At 37.5% G+C, this 20,570-nt stretch overlaps 1 protein-coding gene across 1 annotated transcript; it reads right to left on the bottom strand.

Annotated features, from left to right (window-relative positions):
• Nucleotides 1–814: 814 nt before the first annotated feature.
• LOC120416825 (mRNA (2'-O-methyladenosine-N(6)-)-methyltransferase) lies at nt 815–20,067 on the bottom strand. Its single transcript, XM_039578711.2, has 5 exons — nt 19,563–20,067; nt 12,744–14,460; nt 1,568–1,977; nt 1,365–1,508; nt 815–1,305 (listed from the first exon to the last, which is right to left on the bottom strand). Exons 2-5 carry the CDS (start codon nt 14,445–14,447, stop codon nt 990–992), a joined length of 2,574 nt encoding a protein of 857 aa, XP_039434645.1. The 5' UTR covers nt 14,448–14,460; nt 19,563–20,067; the 3' UTR covers nt 815–989.
• Between the last annotated feature and the right edge of the window lie 503 nt (nt 20,068–20,570).

Genomic DNA, 20,570 nt, shown 5'->3' with positions numbered 1-20,570 from the left:
TACATCCAGTTTTATGTGATCCTTAACGAGCGAATACGATTACAACATCGAAAAACCATTAGAAAGTAATTCCTGAAATCGAAAAACAAACAAATAATGAGAACATTTACGTTTCCTTCTTTTTTTACACTGCTGCCTTAATCTAAAAAACTCTCTCTCTTTTACTAAAAAGAGCGATTTGTGTCACTTGGTCGCGTTTGCTAGAAGCTTTCTTATTTTTTGTTTACCTCTTTGCTTGTTTTGCACTATATTTGATACACGGAAAAATATGCGCTTTTTTGATTTTTTTGTTTAAAGATAATATTTTAATATAAAATAAAGGTGTTTAAAATAATAATATTAAAAATCTCCACAAATGTTTTGAAAACAAATAACAAATTGCCATTTTAAAGGACTTTCCTGCTTTAAACTCGATCTGCTCTACAAGTTTCTTTTTTTCACGGTTTTTCTCTCGCGCTCACTAAATTTCTCTAATGTAAGATTAATTTTAGATCATAGTTTGCTTAATATGGTACAATTAGAAGAGAGAGTTTTCCTCCACTTTTTTTACTCTATCTTTCGACTCGACTTTTTAAAAAGAATCAACAACAAATAGTTACAATTCTAGTGTTTGCCTTTTTTTTTCTCTTTCGGGAAAGAAGGCTTCCTCTTCTTTTCACGCAATAAAGTTTGGAAATTCGCTATTTTTTTGTTTGTTCTGTTTGCTGGATAAGTTGACTGACTTTGAGATAAGCTAGCTTGTGTGTTTTTAAAAATTCCTTGACGTTGACATTTTTTAATCATTATTCTGATTCTGAACTATTTCCATTTTAAATCTATTTTACAAGCACAATTGTAATTAGAATTTTTCGTGGTGTGTTTTTGTGTGCAGAGTAAAAACTGGGCTGTGAAACTGACTGACTGACCCTCTACTATTGCTAATTCTTTCTCTATTGTGTGTTTGTGTTTTGAATAACGAATGCGCGTTTCTCCTTCCCTTCCTCCCCCTCTTAAATCGTCGGCGTGGTCGGCGTCTTGGGCGTCGTCGAACCGGGCGCGTGCTCCCCGACACTTCCCGGTGCCTCCGGCGGACTTCCCACCGAGGCCGGCGTGCTGCCACCGGCTCCTACAGCGGGAGTTGTCCCGGTGCCGCCCCCTCCACTGCTCACCGGCACCACCTTGTCCCGTTCGCGCTCCCGCCCCGGTCGGAACGCTTCGAGGAGGGCGTCCACCCGCGCTTCCGTCGGTCCCCAGCGCTGGAAGCCGGCGTTGTTCTGCAGCCACACGACCATCGTGCCGTGGATGCTCTTGAAGTTGACGTCCGATCTGGGAAATGGGAAAATCGGTATTAATTAAGGAGGGTGACCTCCGGCGGGGGAACCTACTTCGGAATGCAGTGCTGCAACCCGTGCCGGTACTCGTGCTCCATCCCCATCACGACGACCTGCTTCCGCTTAAAGTGGCTGTCCTCGATCTTGGAGAGGCACTGCAGCGCCGGTTCCTTCCACTCTTGCAGGAACACGATGAAGCTGTAGAGTTGAAAAATCGCCGTCAGATCAAGCTTCTCCAAACCAAACCCAAATCTCACCTCAACGGCTCGGTCGAATCCGTCAGCAACCGGTCAATGTGCTGCAGCGTGGCGTCAATCAGCTCCTCGCAGTACGGCGGATTCACCTGGAACGACCCGGACACGGGGCGAAACTCCAGAAACGACCCGCGCGACCCAAAGTACGAGTCCGCGTCGCCAAACGCCGAACAGTACTGCCGGAAGTAGCAGTTCAGTGGGCTCGCGAAGCACTCGAACGTCACGCCAAAGTGCTGGTGCAGACACTCAAAGACCACCGCCGGCAGCGCCGACTGCGTCAGCTCCGGTTCCTGCTGGTTGGGGCTGGCCGCGCCGTACAGGAAGCTCGAGTAGCGCTTCAGCATGCAGTACACGCGCCCGATGAAGAAGTCGAACTTTTTGTCGTCGAAGCAGTTGTAGCGGTACAGTTGTTCCTGGGTGGAGGTGGATCGAGACTTGGATTAGAATCAACGATCTATTCGGGGTCAGAGGTTAGTGCAGATATAGTGTTCGTAATTTTTTGATTTGGTAAAATTACTGAATTTTTAACTACTTAACAGCTCGGTACAATAAAAATTACCGAATTCGGTAAAAACTTACCGGATATCGGTAATGCAGTTTATTATTGCTCATCCGAGTCTAGACTGCAGTTAAAAAAAAAACGTGTTGAGTTTAGGCCGGTAAACCATCTGTCAAAATAAACAAATTTTACCGAATATCGGTTGTACGATGAACAATAATGAACTTCACTATCGAATTTCAGTATGTTTTTATTTTTCAAATTTGGTAACTTCCAGTTGACTGAACTGTTGAACAGTTGAAAATTAGGTAAATTTCAGAGTTATTTTTTTATAGGTCTTATAAGTCAGTAACAATATTTCAAAAGGGCGAAACCTACGATCCTGCCGTTTCGGGAAAATCAACATTCAAAATTTTGCAATTCCGATCAATTCCTATTTCCACAAAAAAGCATGAAAACCATCATTTTTTTCAAAACGTAATAGAAAATAGCAATAATTTCATCATAGAGAGCAATTTTAAATTAATTAAGGTGTTTTTGCGGATCTGGTACGTTTCGCCGAATGTCGTTTCGCCGACGGTCATTTTGCCGAATGTCGTTTCGCCGAATGGTACGTTTCGCCGAAAGTCATTTCGCCGAATGGACGTTTCGCCGAATTGAATAAAAATTAACTTTTTTGTACAATTTATGCTATTTGCTCGCTGCAGTGCCATCTTGTAATTCACTCATGCAAACTTGAGAAGGAGTGGCAAGATAATAATATAATAATTTAAAAAGTAAAGAACGTCTCATGTTTCAAAGAATGCAAAAACTCACATAATACAAATAATTTGCTTAAAAAATTAAGAATGCAAAAACTATCAGAAATTTTTCTAAATGTTATGCTAAAGATCAAAAAAACTGCTCATGTTTGAAAGATTGCAAAACCTAACAAAAATTATAGAAATAATATGCTTAAAAACCAAATATACATAAACTCACCGAAATAATTGAAAAATATGCCAAAAATATAGAATGCAAAGACTAACAGCAATTTTGCAAAATGTTGTGCTGAAAACCAAAAGAACTGTTCATGTTTGAAAGAATGCAAAAACTCCCAAAAATTATACAAAAAAAATGCTTGAAAAACAAAGAATGCAAAAACAAACAGAAATAATCTAAATAATAAGCAAACAAATTAAAGAACTGCTCATGTTTGAAAGAATGCAAAAACTCACAGAAATAATTAAAAAAAATGCCTAAATACAAAGAATGCAAAAACTAACAAAAAAAATTCAAAATGTTATGCTAAAACAAAAGAACTGCTCATGTTTGAAAGAATGCAAAAACTCACAAAAATTATACAAAAAATTTGCTTAAAAAACAAAGAATGCAAAAACAAACAGAAATAATCAAAATTATAAGCAGAAAATAAAAAAAAAACTATTCATGTTTGAAAGAATGCAAAAACTCTCAGAAATAATTTAAAAAAATATGCTCAGTAAAGAATGCAAAAACTACCGGCATTTTTCCAAAATGTTATGCTAAAAATCAAAAGAACTCCTCATGTTGGAAAGAATACAAAAACTTACAAAAATTATACAAATAATATGCTTAAAAAACAAAGAATGCAAAAACTAACAGAAATTTATCAAAATTATAAGCAGAAAATTAAAAGAACTGCTCATGGTTAACAGAACGCAAAAACTCACAGAAATAATTCAAATGATATATTAAAACAAGAATGCGAAAAACTAACAGAAAATAATGCAAAAACTCACAGAAATGATTTAAAATTGTTTGCTGTAATTATAACTGCTTAAATTGGAAAGAATGCAAAAATTCGCACAATTTTTTTCAACTAGATTATTTTTTAAGTGATTGTTTATGCATGTTATAATGCATTAACTTATAAAAATAACATACTAAGAAACAAAAATTATTTTTTTAAAAAGATTGCAAAATCACCCTTTAGGGACATTATACTTTTTCAAAATATTTTAATACAATTTGTGTTCATTTTATATATTTATTTTACGATTATTTGTCAATTCGGCGAAACGTCCCATTCGGCGAAACGTCCCATGCGGCGAAACGACATTCGGCGAAATGACCTTCGGCGAAATGACCGTCGGCGAAACGACATTCGGCGAAATGTCCCGCACCCGTTTTTGCTATTAAAAATTGAAAAAAACAAATTACGCCTTTTTGAAGAGCGTGCCTACATTTTCGCCCCACCGTATTCGCCACCCACTCAACCAAAACAACGGTTTAGTCCGTCAGGTTACGCCACAAAGCAAAAGTAAACAACAGATTCGCCCTTTTGTTTTTTGTTCATTTTTCGGGTTTTTAAAGAAAAAAGTGGTGAAACAACTATTTTATCATTGTGAAACGTTACAGTCAGTGATAATACAGTGATATTTGCAACCTCAGTGATAAAAAAATTGGTCTAGAAAGCCTTCAGAAGGAGTCCGATTCAGGCCAAGAATCGTTGAGCCAGGATACACCGTAAGTAGCAAGTTGGTTTGACGATGTGGTCTATATTGAAGTGACGTTCCTTGGGGTGTCCCCGCCGGAAGTGGGAGACATGGCACCTGACGACTAGGCCACCCCGCGACACCATCCTGCCTTCTCTATCTTTGCATAGCTTCAATGGTTACGGAGGCGATGATTTTGTACGGCATTCCTCCTAAACCTCCTTTTTGTCCTGCAACTGCTAGACCCAGAATCCCCGGATGTTCCAAGAACCAGTATATTATGGACCTTCATATCTAGATTGTGAATCCAGACCAGATCCGATACTACAATAATTGAAATTAAAAAGTTATGTATTTAGGATCATACAAATCTGTGTTTGTTGTGGAATTGTGGTCAGAGACATCAGAAACATACATTTTGATCCATTTTGAGGATTGTCAGGTTAAAATTCACTAAATTATAACGAAAATTTGGTGTTTCTAAATATACGTCGGAACTTGCAGAAAACACTACATTCGCCCCTCGTGATTGGATGAAAACACAAGGGCGGAAACTCAATTTGGTTTGTTTTGATTGATGTTGTTGATTAGCCCTTTTGTTTTTTGCTTGTAAAACTACGTATTTTCGGAATTTTGTGATGATGGAGGGTGTTTTATAATCAGTTTTGTTCGCATTATATGATTCTGATAAAAACTCAGTTTGTTTACATCTGAGGGTTTCGCCCTATTGAAAAGTTGTTACTGAAGTCATATGTTTATAGGACTTGTTAAAAAAAATAAAATCTGGAATTTTACCGAATTGGGTCCTAAAATGAAGCTTAGATTGCTGATAATATTGTTTACAGCGATATAGCTTATTTTTCTGAGTACAATGACCCTTTGAACGACCACAAAGAGTTTAAAATGGATTTTTAAATCAATTTTGAAAAATTAACCTCGCGGTCCTTCTTGACAGAAAAGCTCCTACTTGACAGCTCGTTTCAAGGGGACCATAGTTGATCCATCAAAAAAAATGTTGTCTTGTCAATTTTTTTTTTGCATTAAAATGAAAAAAAGTAATCGGAAATGGTTTTTAATCGTGTTTTTTACCGTTTTACATAAAAAATTACATATTAGGTCTCTAGTACCCAATTCGGTCAAAAATCCAAATGGCCAATTCACATAAAAAATAGTCGTCGACTCCCAACCGGATCACAATGAATGTGTAAACGTGAAAAACAAAGTTTTTTCAACAAAATAAGAATAAAGTTATAAGTTTTAGAATCTTGCAATTTTTGAAATCTGTAGAGATTATTATTACCTAATTCGGTAGTGTCAAAAATCAGTAAACCATCTGTCAAAACAAACAATATTTTCAAGGTTGTTAACGATACAATTATCGAGGTTCGATGACGATAACGATAGTTCTATCGATATCGTCGGGACTATTCTATCGACGAAAACTTATATTTAATATTATTCTAAAAATGACTTAAACCAACCAAATTATGTTGAATTTTCAAACTTCCTCTTACTAAATATTTTTTGTTATTATGGTAAGTTTCAAAGTATAAATCGAGGTATAAAAACTATTTTTTTTACAAAATATCGTATTTTTTGAAAGTACTCAAATTTTCATAATTTGAAATATGGGTATATTCAACGATTCGAAATTTTGAATGTATTTTAACTATTTTTAATCTGATTTTTGAATGAAATACTGAAATTTTCACAAAATACCGTATTTCCTCAAAAACACTCATTTTTTTTTATTTGCAATATGAGTATCAAACGACAGTTAAAATACATTCAAAATTTCAAATCGTTTGATACTTATATTCCAAATTTTTAAAATTTGAGTATTTTATAATACGGTATTTTTTGAAAATTTGAGTTTTTCATTTAAAAAACTCTAAAACAGTGAAAAAGCAGGTAAAATTTCGCTTCCTTTGAAATCTATATTGCAAATTATGAAAATTTAAGTGCTTAAAAAAAAATACAGTATTTTGTGAACATTTAAATATTTCATTCAAAAACTCTAAAACAATGAAAATGCATGCAAAATTTCGAATCGTTTGATACCCATATTGCAAATTATAAAAAATTGAGTTATCATCCGTCCGAATTATCGAAATAATGATAACGATAACCATTATCGTTATCGTTAGACGATAATATTATCGACAATAATTCGATCGATTAACAAACTTCAATATTTTACTGAATATCGATTGTACGATGAACAAGAAATAATGAACTTCATTACCGAATTCGGTAAGTTTTTTACGGAATTCGCTAATTTCAAATATATCAAACTTTTCAAATTTGGTAAACAAGTTTACGTGAAAACAATTTCAATTTTGAATTTTATTTTTGAAATTTGGGAAAATAGAATTTTTAGCTCAAAAAATTTAGGAATCAAAAAACATAAAAAATTATTTCAGAATTTTATTGTTTTTTTAATTAGGGTTTTTTTTAGATTTTGGAATCCATACATTTAAAAAAAGTAGAATTTCACTTTTATAAAATTCAGGAATTATATTTGGCTTTTTTCATTTCATAATTTTTTGAATTTAAGAATATCTTTAAAAAAAAATTATATAGTTTTAGTCATTTACAAATGGTTTTTGAACATTTTTACATTTCTGATTTTGGCACCACATCGGAAATATATGTAACATTTAAAGAAAAATTCGCAATTCGCAATTCGCAATTTTCAGTGTAAGAACGGGCCTTGACCGATCTTATGCACCAGGTTCCCGACGAACACGCACTGCCCTTACACCTACATCTCACCCTTGCTCTGAGTCAGTACGAGCAACACGCTAGAGCACGCTTTGAGTGTTCGTGCCAGGCATGCACACCTTCTTTTCCGGTTACGCATTTTAACTCGGCCGGGGGTGGTACATTACGTAGGGTTTGATGTAAGTATAAGCGCCTAACCATTTATAGTGTGCCTATCAATTTTCATTAAAGCAAGAACTGTTATATTTTTAGTTTGAATTCAAAAACTAATTGTTATTTACTGTGTATTGTTTTCTCCTGAAATCTTTCCTAGTGTTGAGTCGTGTTTCTGTTGCTATTTCTTTTGTCGCGGTGTTTTGTTACAATTTTTGGTCCTAAGCATGTTATAAAAGTTTACCAAAAGTACAATAGTAATATTTGTGTAAATCCATTAACCATTCCATAAATTGAGTATGGGCTCAAACCTCACTTGTTTGAAAAAAAAAAAAAATGGTGAAGATTGAAAACAATAGACAGTTAAAGAGAATATATTTTATAAAAAAACAAGAATCAATAGTAAGAGAATGTTGATTTTATTTTAAAGAATAAAAATGAGAAGCTGTAGCTGAAGCTGTATTACTAGTACATTGTGGAAAAGTATTTTTTAAGGAAAAACACAAAGTTTGTTAAAGCAGTATCAATTGGTAAAAAAGAGTGGAAAAGCTTTGAAAGACAAGAGAATTAAAAGTAAGAAAAATCAAAATCAAATGATGGATTTTAAATAGAAGAATCAATGAAGAAGTGAGAATCAGTAGAGCAAAATAAAAATAGGAGATAGGTGGTAGCTGAGAATGAAGAGAAGAGAAACCCCTTTGTGCGATGTTTCAGGTACATCCACAGCAGTTGACTCAACATACTGCGAATCAAAACAATACCGTCTACAATCACAAATTACTTCCCTTTCCCACATTGTTGCGCCCCTTTCTTCTAGCCGTCTCGACTCTGACCCGCGGTGGTCAAAGGTTTACGATCCGTTTCCACAGGCCACCAGCTAGGTCATCATGAAAACCAAGCCAACGTGGAGGTAAGAAAATAGGACACTCGCAAGGAACCAGAGCTGTACTGTTCTGATCAAGATAATTCGGATGATCTAACAGAACTACGGATGTAGTTAGTTGCGCTCCTTCCAGGATGTTCCTTACGTGGACGTCAACCGAAGAGCACGCAACAAGGTCAGTGCCATTGCATGCTCTTAGGTATCAATCCTTGGCCTGCAAAAAAAAAAAAAGCATTGGAAAGTAGAACTCTTAAAATTTAAAAAAAAATATGGGTTTTATGTGACTTTGCAACTCGTCTCTTTGTATTCATAGTAATGCATTCTGCTAAAACGCTCAACCAAACCACAACTTTGCCAATGCTTAAAATTTTTTTTTTTAGTGTTCAACTTTGGCTGTGTTTTTTACTAACATTTCATATATTATTTGTAAAAAGAAGTATGCGGTAATTTTTCTAGTGTCCCAGACTATGCCTCTACGCATTTTTTTGCAATTTAAATGATGATGGTGCGATTCTATAGCAGAAAATTTGAAAAACATGCAAAAAATTGAAAAAGTGACTGTAAAAACATGAAAAAAGTAGATAGCCGAAATGTAATTATATTAGGTGGTAGAGTAGGCCAAATACTACCAAAAACAAACATAAACTAAACAAGATAAATGCAAATAAAAATACTAAAAATGAAACAAGAAAAACATAAAACAAGAAAACTAAAGTTTTGGCAAAGTCACATAAAACAAGTTTAACTTCCAACCCTGAAATTTTCTAAAATTTTAAGAGTTCTTCTTTCCAATGCTTTTTAAAGATCAAAAATCGGTTGGAAAATTGATTTTTAAGCGATTTTATAGATCGAAGCCCGTTTAAAGGCGGGGTTAGGTTGTAGAGGGTTAACAAACTTGAATATTTTACTGAATATCGATTGTACGATTAACAATAAATAATGAACTTCATTACCGAATTCGGTAAGGGGGGGGGGGGGGGGGGGGGAATTTGGGAAAATAGAATTTACAGATCAAACATTTAGCAATCAAAAAATATAAAAAAATATTTCAGAATTTTATGTATTTTTAAATGTTGGAATCCATCGATTTAAACAAAAGTGGAATTTCAGTATTAAAAAATTCAGGAATTAAATTTGGCTTTTTTTATTTCATAAATTCTGAATTTAAGAATACCTTTATAATTTCATTATTTGTATAATTTTGAAAATGAACACACTTAGATTTTTTTTCAGCTGCTGAACTGCCGTTCTACGCATAATTGTCCCATGTTCAAAAAAGTGCATCTGAGAAAAACGCGATTGAAATTTTTCGACCGAATTCTGTGTTTCTACGTGTCCCGTAGGTCCCTATTCGCCCTATGTGTCCCTAATCGCCCCCACGGCGTGTTTTCTGGGCAACCTTAAGGGACCTTCATCGGGAAATTTCTGAGATATCTATATTTTAAGTTTTTTGTTTTAAAATCCTTCATCATTTATCGGAAACTTTTAAATAACAGCACAGGACACTTGTCAAATGATGTGTTTCATGTGTCATTTACTCATCAAAATGTGCAAAATAATACAAGAAACAACTTTGTAGAAGGTTGCAAACCGCTAAACATTTTGAAAATTTAGTTTTAACCGAATTTTTGAATATGTGGGATTTATTCAGAAATTAAAATCATAAAACCGCATTAAAATATTATTTTTACAAGAACAAATAGATTATTACATAATTGTGGTGTACAAATAACACCGATCTGCTCTGATTCAGCGTGGAATTAGCTGATACAACCGAAATTTTTACAGGTTTGAGATTGATAGGGTATTACAAGATTTTTATAAATAAATAACATATTTCCTTAATCAAACATTAACCAGTTGCATGAATACAAAACATGTTTAATACTCGAAATTGAACTGCAAACTACTGTTGCAAGCTTTAGGAGAAATACTTTTCATTAGTATGAAATGATTGTTATAGTTTTTTTTTTGTATTAAATGATCAAGGAATTAGCAATATTTTAGAAGTTTATAAGACTCTCATCTTCAATCTCATCTTTTTTAAAAAATGTTTTATTTCTTGATTCTTGTTCAAATAGTTTGGAAAGACGTTTTTTTGTGGTTTTTGTTTTTTGTTAAAATAATAAATAATATTGTTCAAACAAAAAAAAAAAAGAATTGGAAGACTCGAGTTTTATTGCTACTTTTAGTTGCATTTTCAACAGTAAACATTTTATATTTATTTGATACTAATAAAAATATGACTTTTGAAGCTTGCAACAGTAATATGTAGTACATTTTCGATTTGAAATCATATTTGTATTTATGTTCCTGGTTAATGTTTGCTTAAGAAAATATCAAATTTATTCATTAAAATTCAATAATACCATTAACAATCACAAACCTGCCAAAGTTTTGGTTGAACAAGCTAAATCAGAGCAAACACGTAATATTTGTACACAAAAAATATATATAATAATAATAAAATATATTTTTAAATTGTTTTATGATTTTAATTTCTGAATAAATTCCATATATTCAAAAATTTGGTTAAAACTTCATTTTCAAAATGTTATCGGTTTGCAACCCTCTTGTCTTATTTTGCACATTTTGATGAGTAAATGACCCATGAACCACATCATTTGATAAGTTTTCTGAACTGTTAGTATAAAGTTTCCAATAAATAAATAATAAAGAAATTTAAAGCCAAAAAACTTAAAATAAAGATATCTCGGAAATTTCCCGATGAAACATTTCGCTCTTAGAAGCATTGGAAAGCAGAGAAAATTTCCTATAAGACACATTTGAAAGCAGCGATGACTATTTTTTCCTGAAAAGTTTGTTCTAGAAAACACGCCGTGCCCCAGTTAGCAGTTTATCACACTTATTTGTGATTATCTTGCTATACAACAGGTAAACAAGACATAATGCTTAGTAAAACTAATGATTCCGTGTAAGAAAATACTTGGTGGGACAATTATGCGTAGAAGTTTAACGATGGGACAAACAGACTTGGTGTTGTTTTTGATGAGTTTCCGAACAAAGTACCAGATTGTATGTGTTTTTCTTAAAGTACACATCAAACTAAACTTAAAAATGTCATAAAGTCAAAATCGTCCAAAACTGACATGGGACAATTATGCGTAGAACGGCAGTGAACAGTTCGGCAAAACATTGCCGAAATTCGGTAATGAAGTTCATTATTGTGGATTGTACTCGGTATTCGGTAAAATTTTGTTCATTTTGGCAAATGGGTTACCGATCTAAACATAACCGATTTTTCAACTACCGAGTTCGTTTAAAAAAAATTTGGGTGTAGATTTTTTGAATTAAGGATTTTTATAAGGCCAACGTAATTTTTATTTAAAGTCTTTGTGTGGCAGTGCGTGGCCCAATGGTTACGCTGTCCGCTTTGTAAGCGGATGATTCTGGGTTCGATTCCCATCTGCTCCAACCTTCCATCGGATGAGGAAGTAAAACGTCGGTCCCGGCCTTAGTTGTTGTTAGGCCGTAAAGTCATTCCAGGTGTAGGAGTCGTCCATGCCATAAGTACAAACAACACACCAAACCAAGCCTACTCCGGTGGAATCGCTGGCGGCGGTTGGACTCGCAATCCAAAGGTCGTCAGTTCAAACACTGGGGTGGAAGGTTCCTTGGAGTAAAAAGAGGTTTGGGTGCTCCCCCCTTTCAAGACTTCGGACTCCTAGGTTCGAGCAGAAACTTGCAATAGAGACCACAAAAGACCCGGGGGTCGTTAATGTGGATGGTTTGATTTTTTTTTGTCCTTACCAAAAAAAAATTATAGCTGGAATTTTTTTCTATTATCGGCCTTTTTTTTCAGCGCACTTGCGTGGCTGCCAAGTGCTGCCATTTGATATAATTTGTACACAACTTTTAGGTGAAAATTAATATTTCTATAGAAAGTCTCCTGGCATCACTGTCTCTCATTGATTTTTTTTGCTAGTGATGATGGTGGCCAGTCTTTGTTCTTTATTTGCACTCGCTTCTTGATCAGTTTTCGTCAGCCTTCGACGAGAATAGGTAAAACGTCAAGTGACTCAGGGCGTTGGTTTGTTTTATAGCTGTTGCTAATTAATTACATGTTTCATGATTATTTTTCACGTGAAAAGCTAAAGCATGTGCAAGAGAATATATTGCCGGTAGTTGGAAGCAATTTTATATCTTAAGCGCTGTGAAAACGTTAGCGCAAGTTACTAAAATAGTGTAATCAAAGGGATAAGAAATGGTGCCCCAAAATATAAATTTTGTTATTGAATGTATTTACAAATGGGACACTTTTAAGCATCTTTACATTTCTGATTTTGGCACCACATCGGAAATAGATGTATTTTTTATATTTTTATGAAGAAGCATGACTTGACTAGTAGTATAGAATAATATTAGAAGTCACTTTTAAATCTTTCAAAATGGTATCTTTTGCAATATTGCATTGACCAGTTCTCACCCCGCCGAGCAACTTACCAACTTTTGCAGGTGCGAACTGTTGATCGTGTGCGTGTCCGGCCCCGGCAGCGACGCGTGCGTGTACTTGATCGTCATGTGGTCCCGGTCGGTGTTGTAGTCGATCTGGGGCATCCGCGGCGACGGAATGGCAAACTGGACCGGGTAGCACCAAACCTTCCGCGCAAGTGGAGCGGCCAACGGCTGCGTCAACTCCTGGATGCCGCTCTCCTTCAGGATCTGGCCGTGCCGATCGCGGGTCGTTTTGACGTGCTGCGCCGACAGGTGGTAGATCTTGGTGCAGAGCTGCTCGACACTGTTCTGGACCGTCGCTACGATGTGTGGTTCGCACTGCCGCCGGAGGTGAGACAGACGGTCCTGAAAGTCCTCGTAGCTCGCCCCGACCGTCTTCCGCAGCCACTCGTACGTCTCTTCGGCGTTCCACTTGACGATCTTTTTGCTCTCCACGGACGCGGACCGCCGCTCGACAATCTTCTTGGCCGCGTCGCAGTACCGCGAGAGTTGCTTCCGCGCGTCACCCGTGAACTTTGGCTTGACGATCTTGATCGGAATGTCCCGTATAATTTCCCTGTACATCTGCTGCGAAATCTCCGGCGCGCACGCACTCGGCAGCATCGGATCCAGCCCGCGATCGATAATCTTGCGCTCCATCAGCCACCGATTGAACGACCCAGCCGGCGGATTGATCGATTCACGCTTCGTGCAAAGATCCTCGTACGTCTTAAACAACCGCACCGTAAACAACCCGCGCATGGCCTCAACCTCCGGGTACGGATGCGGGTGCATCGTCGGAATGCGATCGTACATCACAACGTTCGTCGGGATCTCCAAGTCCCACGGCCCAGGCAACACGTACTTCTTCAACGGCGGTGGCGCACCCGTTCCGCCCTGGCCCTGCCCATGATGGTTCTGCGTGTCCTCCGAGGCCCGCCTCTTCAGCGCGTTACTGTTATGCTGCGGCGGTGGTGGCGGCCCAGCCGGACCATTCCCCGTCCCGCCCGAGTGACAAATGCCCAACGGATCCGTCAACGGATCAAAGCCCTGCTGACCACCCCCGCCGGCACCGCCTCCCCGATTCAACATCGGCGTCTCCCACAAACTCTCCCCGGTCAGTTTGTTCCAAAAGTACGGCCGACCCTCCCGCTTGGACCAAAACTTGCGCCAACCCTGGTTCACCAGCTCCGGGTGCAACTCCTCGGCATAGCTCGGACCGGGCGTCTGATTGGGCGCGCTCTGCGGCGTGTGGGACATGTCCGGCGGAGTCGACTTGGTCGGGGTCATCGGAGGGGCCGCCGTGGTCGTTGGACTCGTGGCCTGCATTTGCTGCTGCATTTGGGGTGGAAGTGGGTGATGGTGGATTTGCAACGCCGGAGGTCCCTGCCCTTGGGGATGGTGGCCGACGCCCGGATGGGGATGCATTCCCGGGTGTTGGAGGTGGGGGTGGGGGTGCGGATGAGGGTGGGGATGGTGTTGGGGAGGTGGCACATGCTGCTGCTGCTGTTGATGTTGCTGATGTTGTTGTTGTTGATGATGGAGCTGCTGCTGTTGCTGCAAGTGTTGTTGTTGTTGCTGTTGTTGAAGTTGTTGTTGCTGCTGCTGCTGCTGTTGATGGTGTTGTTCGGCGAGAGCCGGATTGGTCAACTGCTCCCAAGCGGATGGGCCGGGCAGGACCGTTTCCTTATTGTTGGTGCTGATGTCGTTCATGGTTCATCAAATTCTGAAAGAGAAGAGAAACAAATTTGTTTATTTTTGTTGAAAAGATTTTTAGAGTGTTTATTTATGAAAAAATAGTTAATAAATCTGGCAACCTTGGCCAAAATAATAAACTATTGAGCCTTATTTATGGAAACAACTTCAAATATCGTAGTCTTTTTAATGAAAATGCCATCCAAATTATTTTATCGGTTAATTTTAGGATAGGTTGAAGATCTGGCAACCCTGTCATAGAGCATTTATTTGGTGCTGTCTCAGTGTAATCATTCATTAAATGATTAAAAGATCTTTTCCATGAAACATAAATTTTACAGATCTGGCAACTCTGTTTAAAAAAAATACAATTTTTGTTTGATTTCTCGAAAGCCAAATGAAGTTTAAATTATCGAAAAAAAAACATTTAAGAAAATAAATTTAATTTGAGAGTAATTCCATGTCAAATAGGGAATCGGTTGTACCCGACCCTCTCCGATTTCAATGAAACTTTGTAGACATGTTATCCTACGCTTATATAAGCCATTTTTGTGTATATGGAGCCAGTTTAACTCGATAATGACATTTGAAAAGGGCGTAAGTGTTTTAAATATTTTTGTATTTCGTAATTTAAATATTGCTGTAACTCGAAGCCGTTGCATCGTATCAAAAAGTGGTCAAAGACAAACTTGTAGGAAATTTGATGGGCTTTCCGAAAAAAATACACTGAATGAAGCACTCCACTTTTACAAGATTTTCCGATTTTTCAGTTTAAAAGTCAAATTTGAAGGTGAGCCCAAGATTTTTTTTTTCGAGAAAAAAGTATCTAAAAAATTCCTGCTTTGAGCTGGAATTGCTCTTGAGCAAAAAAAAAACCTCTAATATGGGCAAAACAGGCAACAACTCTTGACTTTTTTTTGATAAGGTCCTATAAACAAATGTAAACATTGAGTGTATCCCTTTCACTCCTTATGTCAAAGTCCATCGGAGTAAGCGGGATACACTCAATGTTTACTTTTGTTTATAGGACCTTATCAAAAAAAAGTCAAGAACTGTATTTTGTGAAGTCATGAAAAGTAATTTACATTTTTTTTTGTTATAGGCCATCCATAAACCATGTGGACACTTTTTTTTAAATCTCAGACCCCCCCCCCAACCCCCCCTTCTCCTCCCCTTGTGGCCAATTGCCATACAAATATACAGTCCAGACTCGATTATCCGAAGGCGTCGAAAAAAATTCACTTCGGATAATCGAATCACGAAAATTTGTTTTTCGTTGTCTAATTTTTGATTGTCGAGTCACGAAATATTCTAGCAGAGGTGGCTCTGCTAGAATCCTGCTAGAACCTCGTGACTGGGTATGTATGACCCCTAAACTACGCTAAAGTGATTTTTTTTAAATCCAAGAAATATTGAAAAAATGAACTTTATTATTTAATAGACAATCAACTATTCAAATTTGACAAAAATGGGGTCGCAGAACTCGAGTTTGATGTTTAAAACAAGAAAACAAGAAAAAGAAAAAAAAATGTGTTAGTGATTCGATTATCCGAAGTAGTCCCATACAAACCTTCGGATAATCGAGTCTGGACTGCATATATTTTTTTGTATAGAGCGTAGACAATAGGGTCCTAAAGCCCTAAGTCAATTTTTATGTACAATTTTAAAAACAAACGATTAAAAACCTTTTCAGGTAACTTTTTTTATTTTAATGCAAAAAAATAAATTGATAAGACAACATTTTTTCGATGGATCAACTATGGTCACCTTGGAACGAGCTGTCAAGTAGGACCTTTTCTGTCAAGAAGGACCGCGAAGTTATTTTTTTAAATGCTTTGCTGTCGTACAAAAGGGTCATTGTACTCAGAAAAATAGGCTTTATTGTTGTGAACAATAATATCACAGATTTAAGCTTAATTTTAGGACCCAATTGCTGACCATTCCCCCCTCCCCCAAGGTGTCCACGTGGTTTATGGATCGTCCCTTGTAAACTGTTCAGTATAGATTGTAAAGCAGTAAAACCCTTATTTATGCATTGTCAGTCAAACAATGACTTTTTTTTTAATATTTTAAGAAATTTTGGGATCACAGATCGGTAAAAGACAAAAAAATTTGGAAAAAAAATATTTTTGAAAATAATCTTCTAGTTTTAGCAAGTAGAATTACCTATGTTTATTTTTGAATTTGGAAAAAAATAGTTAATATAAAAAGTTGTTAAATGAGTATGCCGAGTTGGATAAATGCGACAAGTGCTGAAAAATCAAGTTTTGCAACAAGTTGCATACAATTTTTTTTGGCAATTATAAAACACGTTTGAATGCAATTTTTTTCAGAAAGACGTTTGTTTCTCCGCTTTAGTTTGGCATCCGCGTGTTTGGTAAACACAAAAACCAAAACAGAATAAAAAAAATGTGATTTTTTGATACAGGTGATGAAAATTTCAATTTTCAGAACTGTTATTTTTAGCAATGAAAAGTAGGCTGTCTTTAAATATTTACTGGAAACCGCAAAAAAAAAAATAAGACCTGCTCTTTCAACTGTTCATTTTTTAAATAATGTGTATCTTAAAGAAAAATATTGAAAATATTACGAATCAATTGAAACTACATGAACCATACAGTATGGCATCACTTCCATTCTCTGGCTGCTCGACAACATCATCGTCACTAAACTCCACAAACTGCGCCTTTCCACATGTCGCAGCACGGCTAAAGAGCTGAACTGTTCAGCTTGTTTTTATAGAGAGATACACCACCTCTCAACCTCGACTCGTACACTCAACCCATCCCATCCTCCCTTAAAGCCGTTTAGTTTGCTCTTTACCACCACCATCACCCAAACCAAGCCAAACTGAACTCTGTTTGAATCGAAAAGCAAAACGCCAAAACAGAAAAACGACAACGTTCGTTCGTTTGGACGTAACTGACAGTCGCTCGCGGACTGCCGAAGAGGACGAACCTGCTGGGCGGAGATCCCCGTCGGAAGTGGCCACCGGAACGTGCCGGCCATGTGATCGGTCGGTTCTTAAACCGAATGATCTCTCCGAGAGGCCAGCTCCCCGGCTAGAGATTTGTTGGGTTTGTTTTGCTCGCGTTTGGTTGTTTAATTTTTCTAATTGGGAGATTTGCAGATGTGAAGAAGGGACTAACGATGCATGGATGGGTGATATTTGGGGTATAGAAGTACAGGGTGGTTAAATCTTCGCGATTTTCGCGATTTTCGCGAATTTCGCGGATTTCGCGGAAATCTAAATTGCTCTCACCGAGCAGGATTTAGATAAATTTGCGTTCTTTCTTCTGGAAATACTATATTTAGACAAACATTTTCACTAGCCATCGAAATCTACGTTGTATTCTTGAAGATAGACCCACAGGAACATTCAACAGAAATCCGCGAAATCCGCGCCGCGAAAATCGCGAAATCCGCGAAGATTTTTAACCACCCTGGAAGTAACTGTCGTCCAACAAGTATGACTGAGATCAGATAGATTGCTAATGAGATTAATCGACAACAAAAATTAGTTTGAATAATAGGGTTAAATCCCTAACAGACACGATCCTTTTCCACCCTGCCCAATTCTAAATTCTGTTTTATTTTACCAAATCAAGTTTTCCGATGTTTGTTTCAAACTCATCGTCAATGTTAGAACCAGCGTGCCAGTATGACATAGGGGGGAAGGTGGGTATTCTGTCAAATTTTGAAAATGTTATACTAAACTATTCTAATCAAGTCGAAATGTATACAAAATATGGCGTCGTTGTATACAGATATGTATTGAAAAAATATTTAAATTTTAGTATTTTCAGAAAAAATGATTAAAATCTATTTTAAAGTCATAAAAATTGCAGTTCTAATAAACGGTATTTTGCTAAAACTTTAAAATTTTATACTAAACAATTCTAATCTAGGGAAATATTCTTCAAAATTTTGAGTCGTTTGATACCAACATTGCAAATTATGAAAATTTGAATACTTCAGCCAAACTAGCGTTTCCCAAAAACATAAATCAATATCAATTGCCATGAAAATCCAATATAAAGATGACATAATAACTCAAGTCAAGATGAGCTTTTCGATTACAGACGTAGAAATCAAATATCTTAACATAGCTCTCAAATTCCAAATAATTCATGCATATCTAATTCTGGATGATTCACTGTAGATTCACAATAGAAGTATCCAATTCAGAAATTAATGAAAAGATGAGTTACGTTAAAGTTTGAATAAATAACTATTTTATCATAAACGTTACAGCTTCTCTCCTTCACTCCATATTAGGCCACGTACGATATTTTTTTTTAAAGAATAGGCTTGCCAAAATAAACGCTACGATCTTCCCAGATCATAAGTAACTTTTCCTTTCTCCATCTGCGATTTTTTTAAGCCGTTGAGCTTGCCAACTCCAATTTCGTTCATTTTAATGAAAGCTCCAGAATTTTTCGTGAATAACTTCTTTGATTGTTTGTTGTCGCCAGATTACAGGTGCTTCGTTGTAGACGTAACAGCGTGCTACTCGCCTTCTCGTTTCCCAATCATAGACATAAGATTCAAATAATCTGATGGAGCTATTGATATTTTCGTGGAAACTGGTTGCTGACTGGAACAAGTGCTATAAAGTGAAGTCCGTATTAGAGGTGAACAAGTGGGGAACCGCTTTTTTTCTCGCTAAGTTTGAATTCCGAATTCTGAAAAGTTTTCCAATAAAGATGTTTTCTAATTGGAAAACGCAACAAAAGTCCAACGAGATTCTCGACGCGGCCACGTCGCCGCCACCATCCGGTCCGTTCTGGCCACACTGCCACGTAGTGGTGTTGGGAAGCGAAAAGTTTTGTCCTCGCTGGTGTGCGTGCCCCCGCCGTTCGCTGGTATAATATTATAAAGATATCGCTACGACGTCCAAACCGAACAGAACAACTCTGACCGCTTGCGACGAAGGAACGCCCTGTACGTGGCGACTGCGGGAACCGATTCCAACGCTGCCGCGCCGATCCGGAATGTTTTGCGAGGTTCTTCTACCTCTGCGATCGGGGATTGTTTTGAACGGGTTTTTTTTTTTCTCTCCGGGATCTTCGGAACACGGTTCCAGCTGGAACCGAGGGGGGAGGGCAGTTGGTGTGGTGGAAAAATACTCACTCGACAACAGAGGCCAGCTAAAACGACGACGGAGTTGACGCGAGTTTTTTCCTTCGCGGATTCAAGCGCGAAAATTTTCCTTCCCCCAAACGGACCGCACTCCGGGAATCTGCTACAGTTTTTTCCCCCACTGATATCCAATCAATCGTTCAACCCGTCGTAACGCCGGGGACGGTTCCAAGCTCAAGTTTTTCCTCTCGAAACAAAAATTTTCACCGAAAAATTGGCATTTTTTCCCGCGGCCAAAAATTCGAAATCTGCACTCCGCCGTAAAATCCGCCCGTGGCCGCCGGAAGTCCGTACTCCACCGTTCCGGCCGAGCCCGTCACTAGCACTCGCGATTCGCACCCGCTTTTCCCGCTAATACATCGCGCAAAACGGACTTTTCGACGAAAACTTTTCCCTGGCACAAATTCACGACGTCCGCCCGAGGTACGCCATTTGCATTTTCTCCTGGCGTTTTCTGCTCCGTGTTTGAAAAAAGCTGACCGAAGACTGAAGACTTGAAGTTGTGTGCGGCGCCCGCTGGCTGGCTGATGATTCGCTCTCGCTCTCTCACTCTCCCGCGCTGCGTGGACCGAGAAGAGAGAGGGCAAAAAGCGCGCATCAAAATAAACGCTTGTGTGTGGTGGTGAGATCGTTTGAAAAATAAATCGAATGACGTGCACGGTCATGAAAGATGACCAAAGATTGTGTTGTTATTACCCAAATTGCGTGTTCCAACACGGAAAGTTTCAGAATTTAAGTTTTCTGATCACTTTAGAAATAAAATAGAAAATGTGAATGCAAAAAAAAAAAAATTGAAAAGGCAACATTTTTTCGATGGACTAAATATGGTCCCCGAACGAGCTGTCAAGTAGGACCTTTTTTGTCAAGAAGGGCCGCGAAGATAATCTATAAAAATTGATTTAAAAATCCATTTTACATCCTTTGAGGTTATACAAACGGCCATTTTACTCAGAAAAATAAGCTTTATTGTTGTTAATAGTAATATCTCAAATTTAGGCT

The sequence above is a fragment of the Culex pipiens genome, chromosome 2 (assembly GCF_016801865.2).
Source record: "Culex pipiens pallens isolate TS chromosome 2, TS_CPP_V2, whole genome shotgun sequence".
Taxonomy (NCBI): domain Eukaryota; kingdom Metazoa; phylum Arthropoda; class Insecta; order Diptera; family Culicidae; genus Culex; species Culex pipiens.
This window is presented reverse-complemented; position numbering and strand designations above follow the sequence as displayed.

Bases quoted from the DNA above. Each gene is read 5' to 3' on its own strand.
- LOC120416825 (XM_039578711.2), bottom strand. From the start codon at position 14,447: ATGAACGACATCAGCACCAACAATAAGGAAACGGTCCTGCCCGGCCCA. The intron at 1,978-12,743 runs GTAAGTTGCTCG...ACCTCCACCCAG, and splicing joins GTTCGCACCTGCAAAAGTTG to GAACAACTGTACCGCTACAA. The intron at 1,306-1,364 runs GTAGGTTCCCCC...CCCATTTCCCAG, and splicing joins TTGCAGCACTGCATTCCGAA to ATCGGACGTCAACTTCAAGA.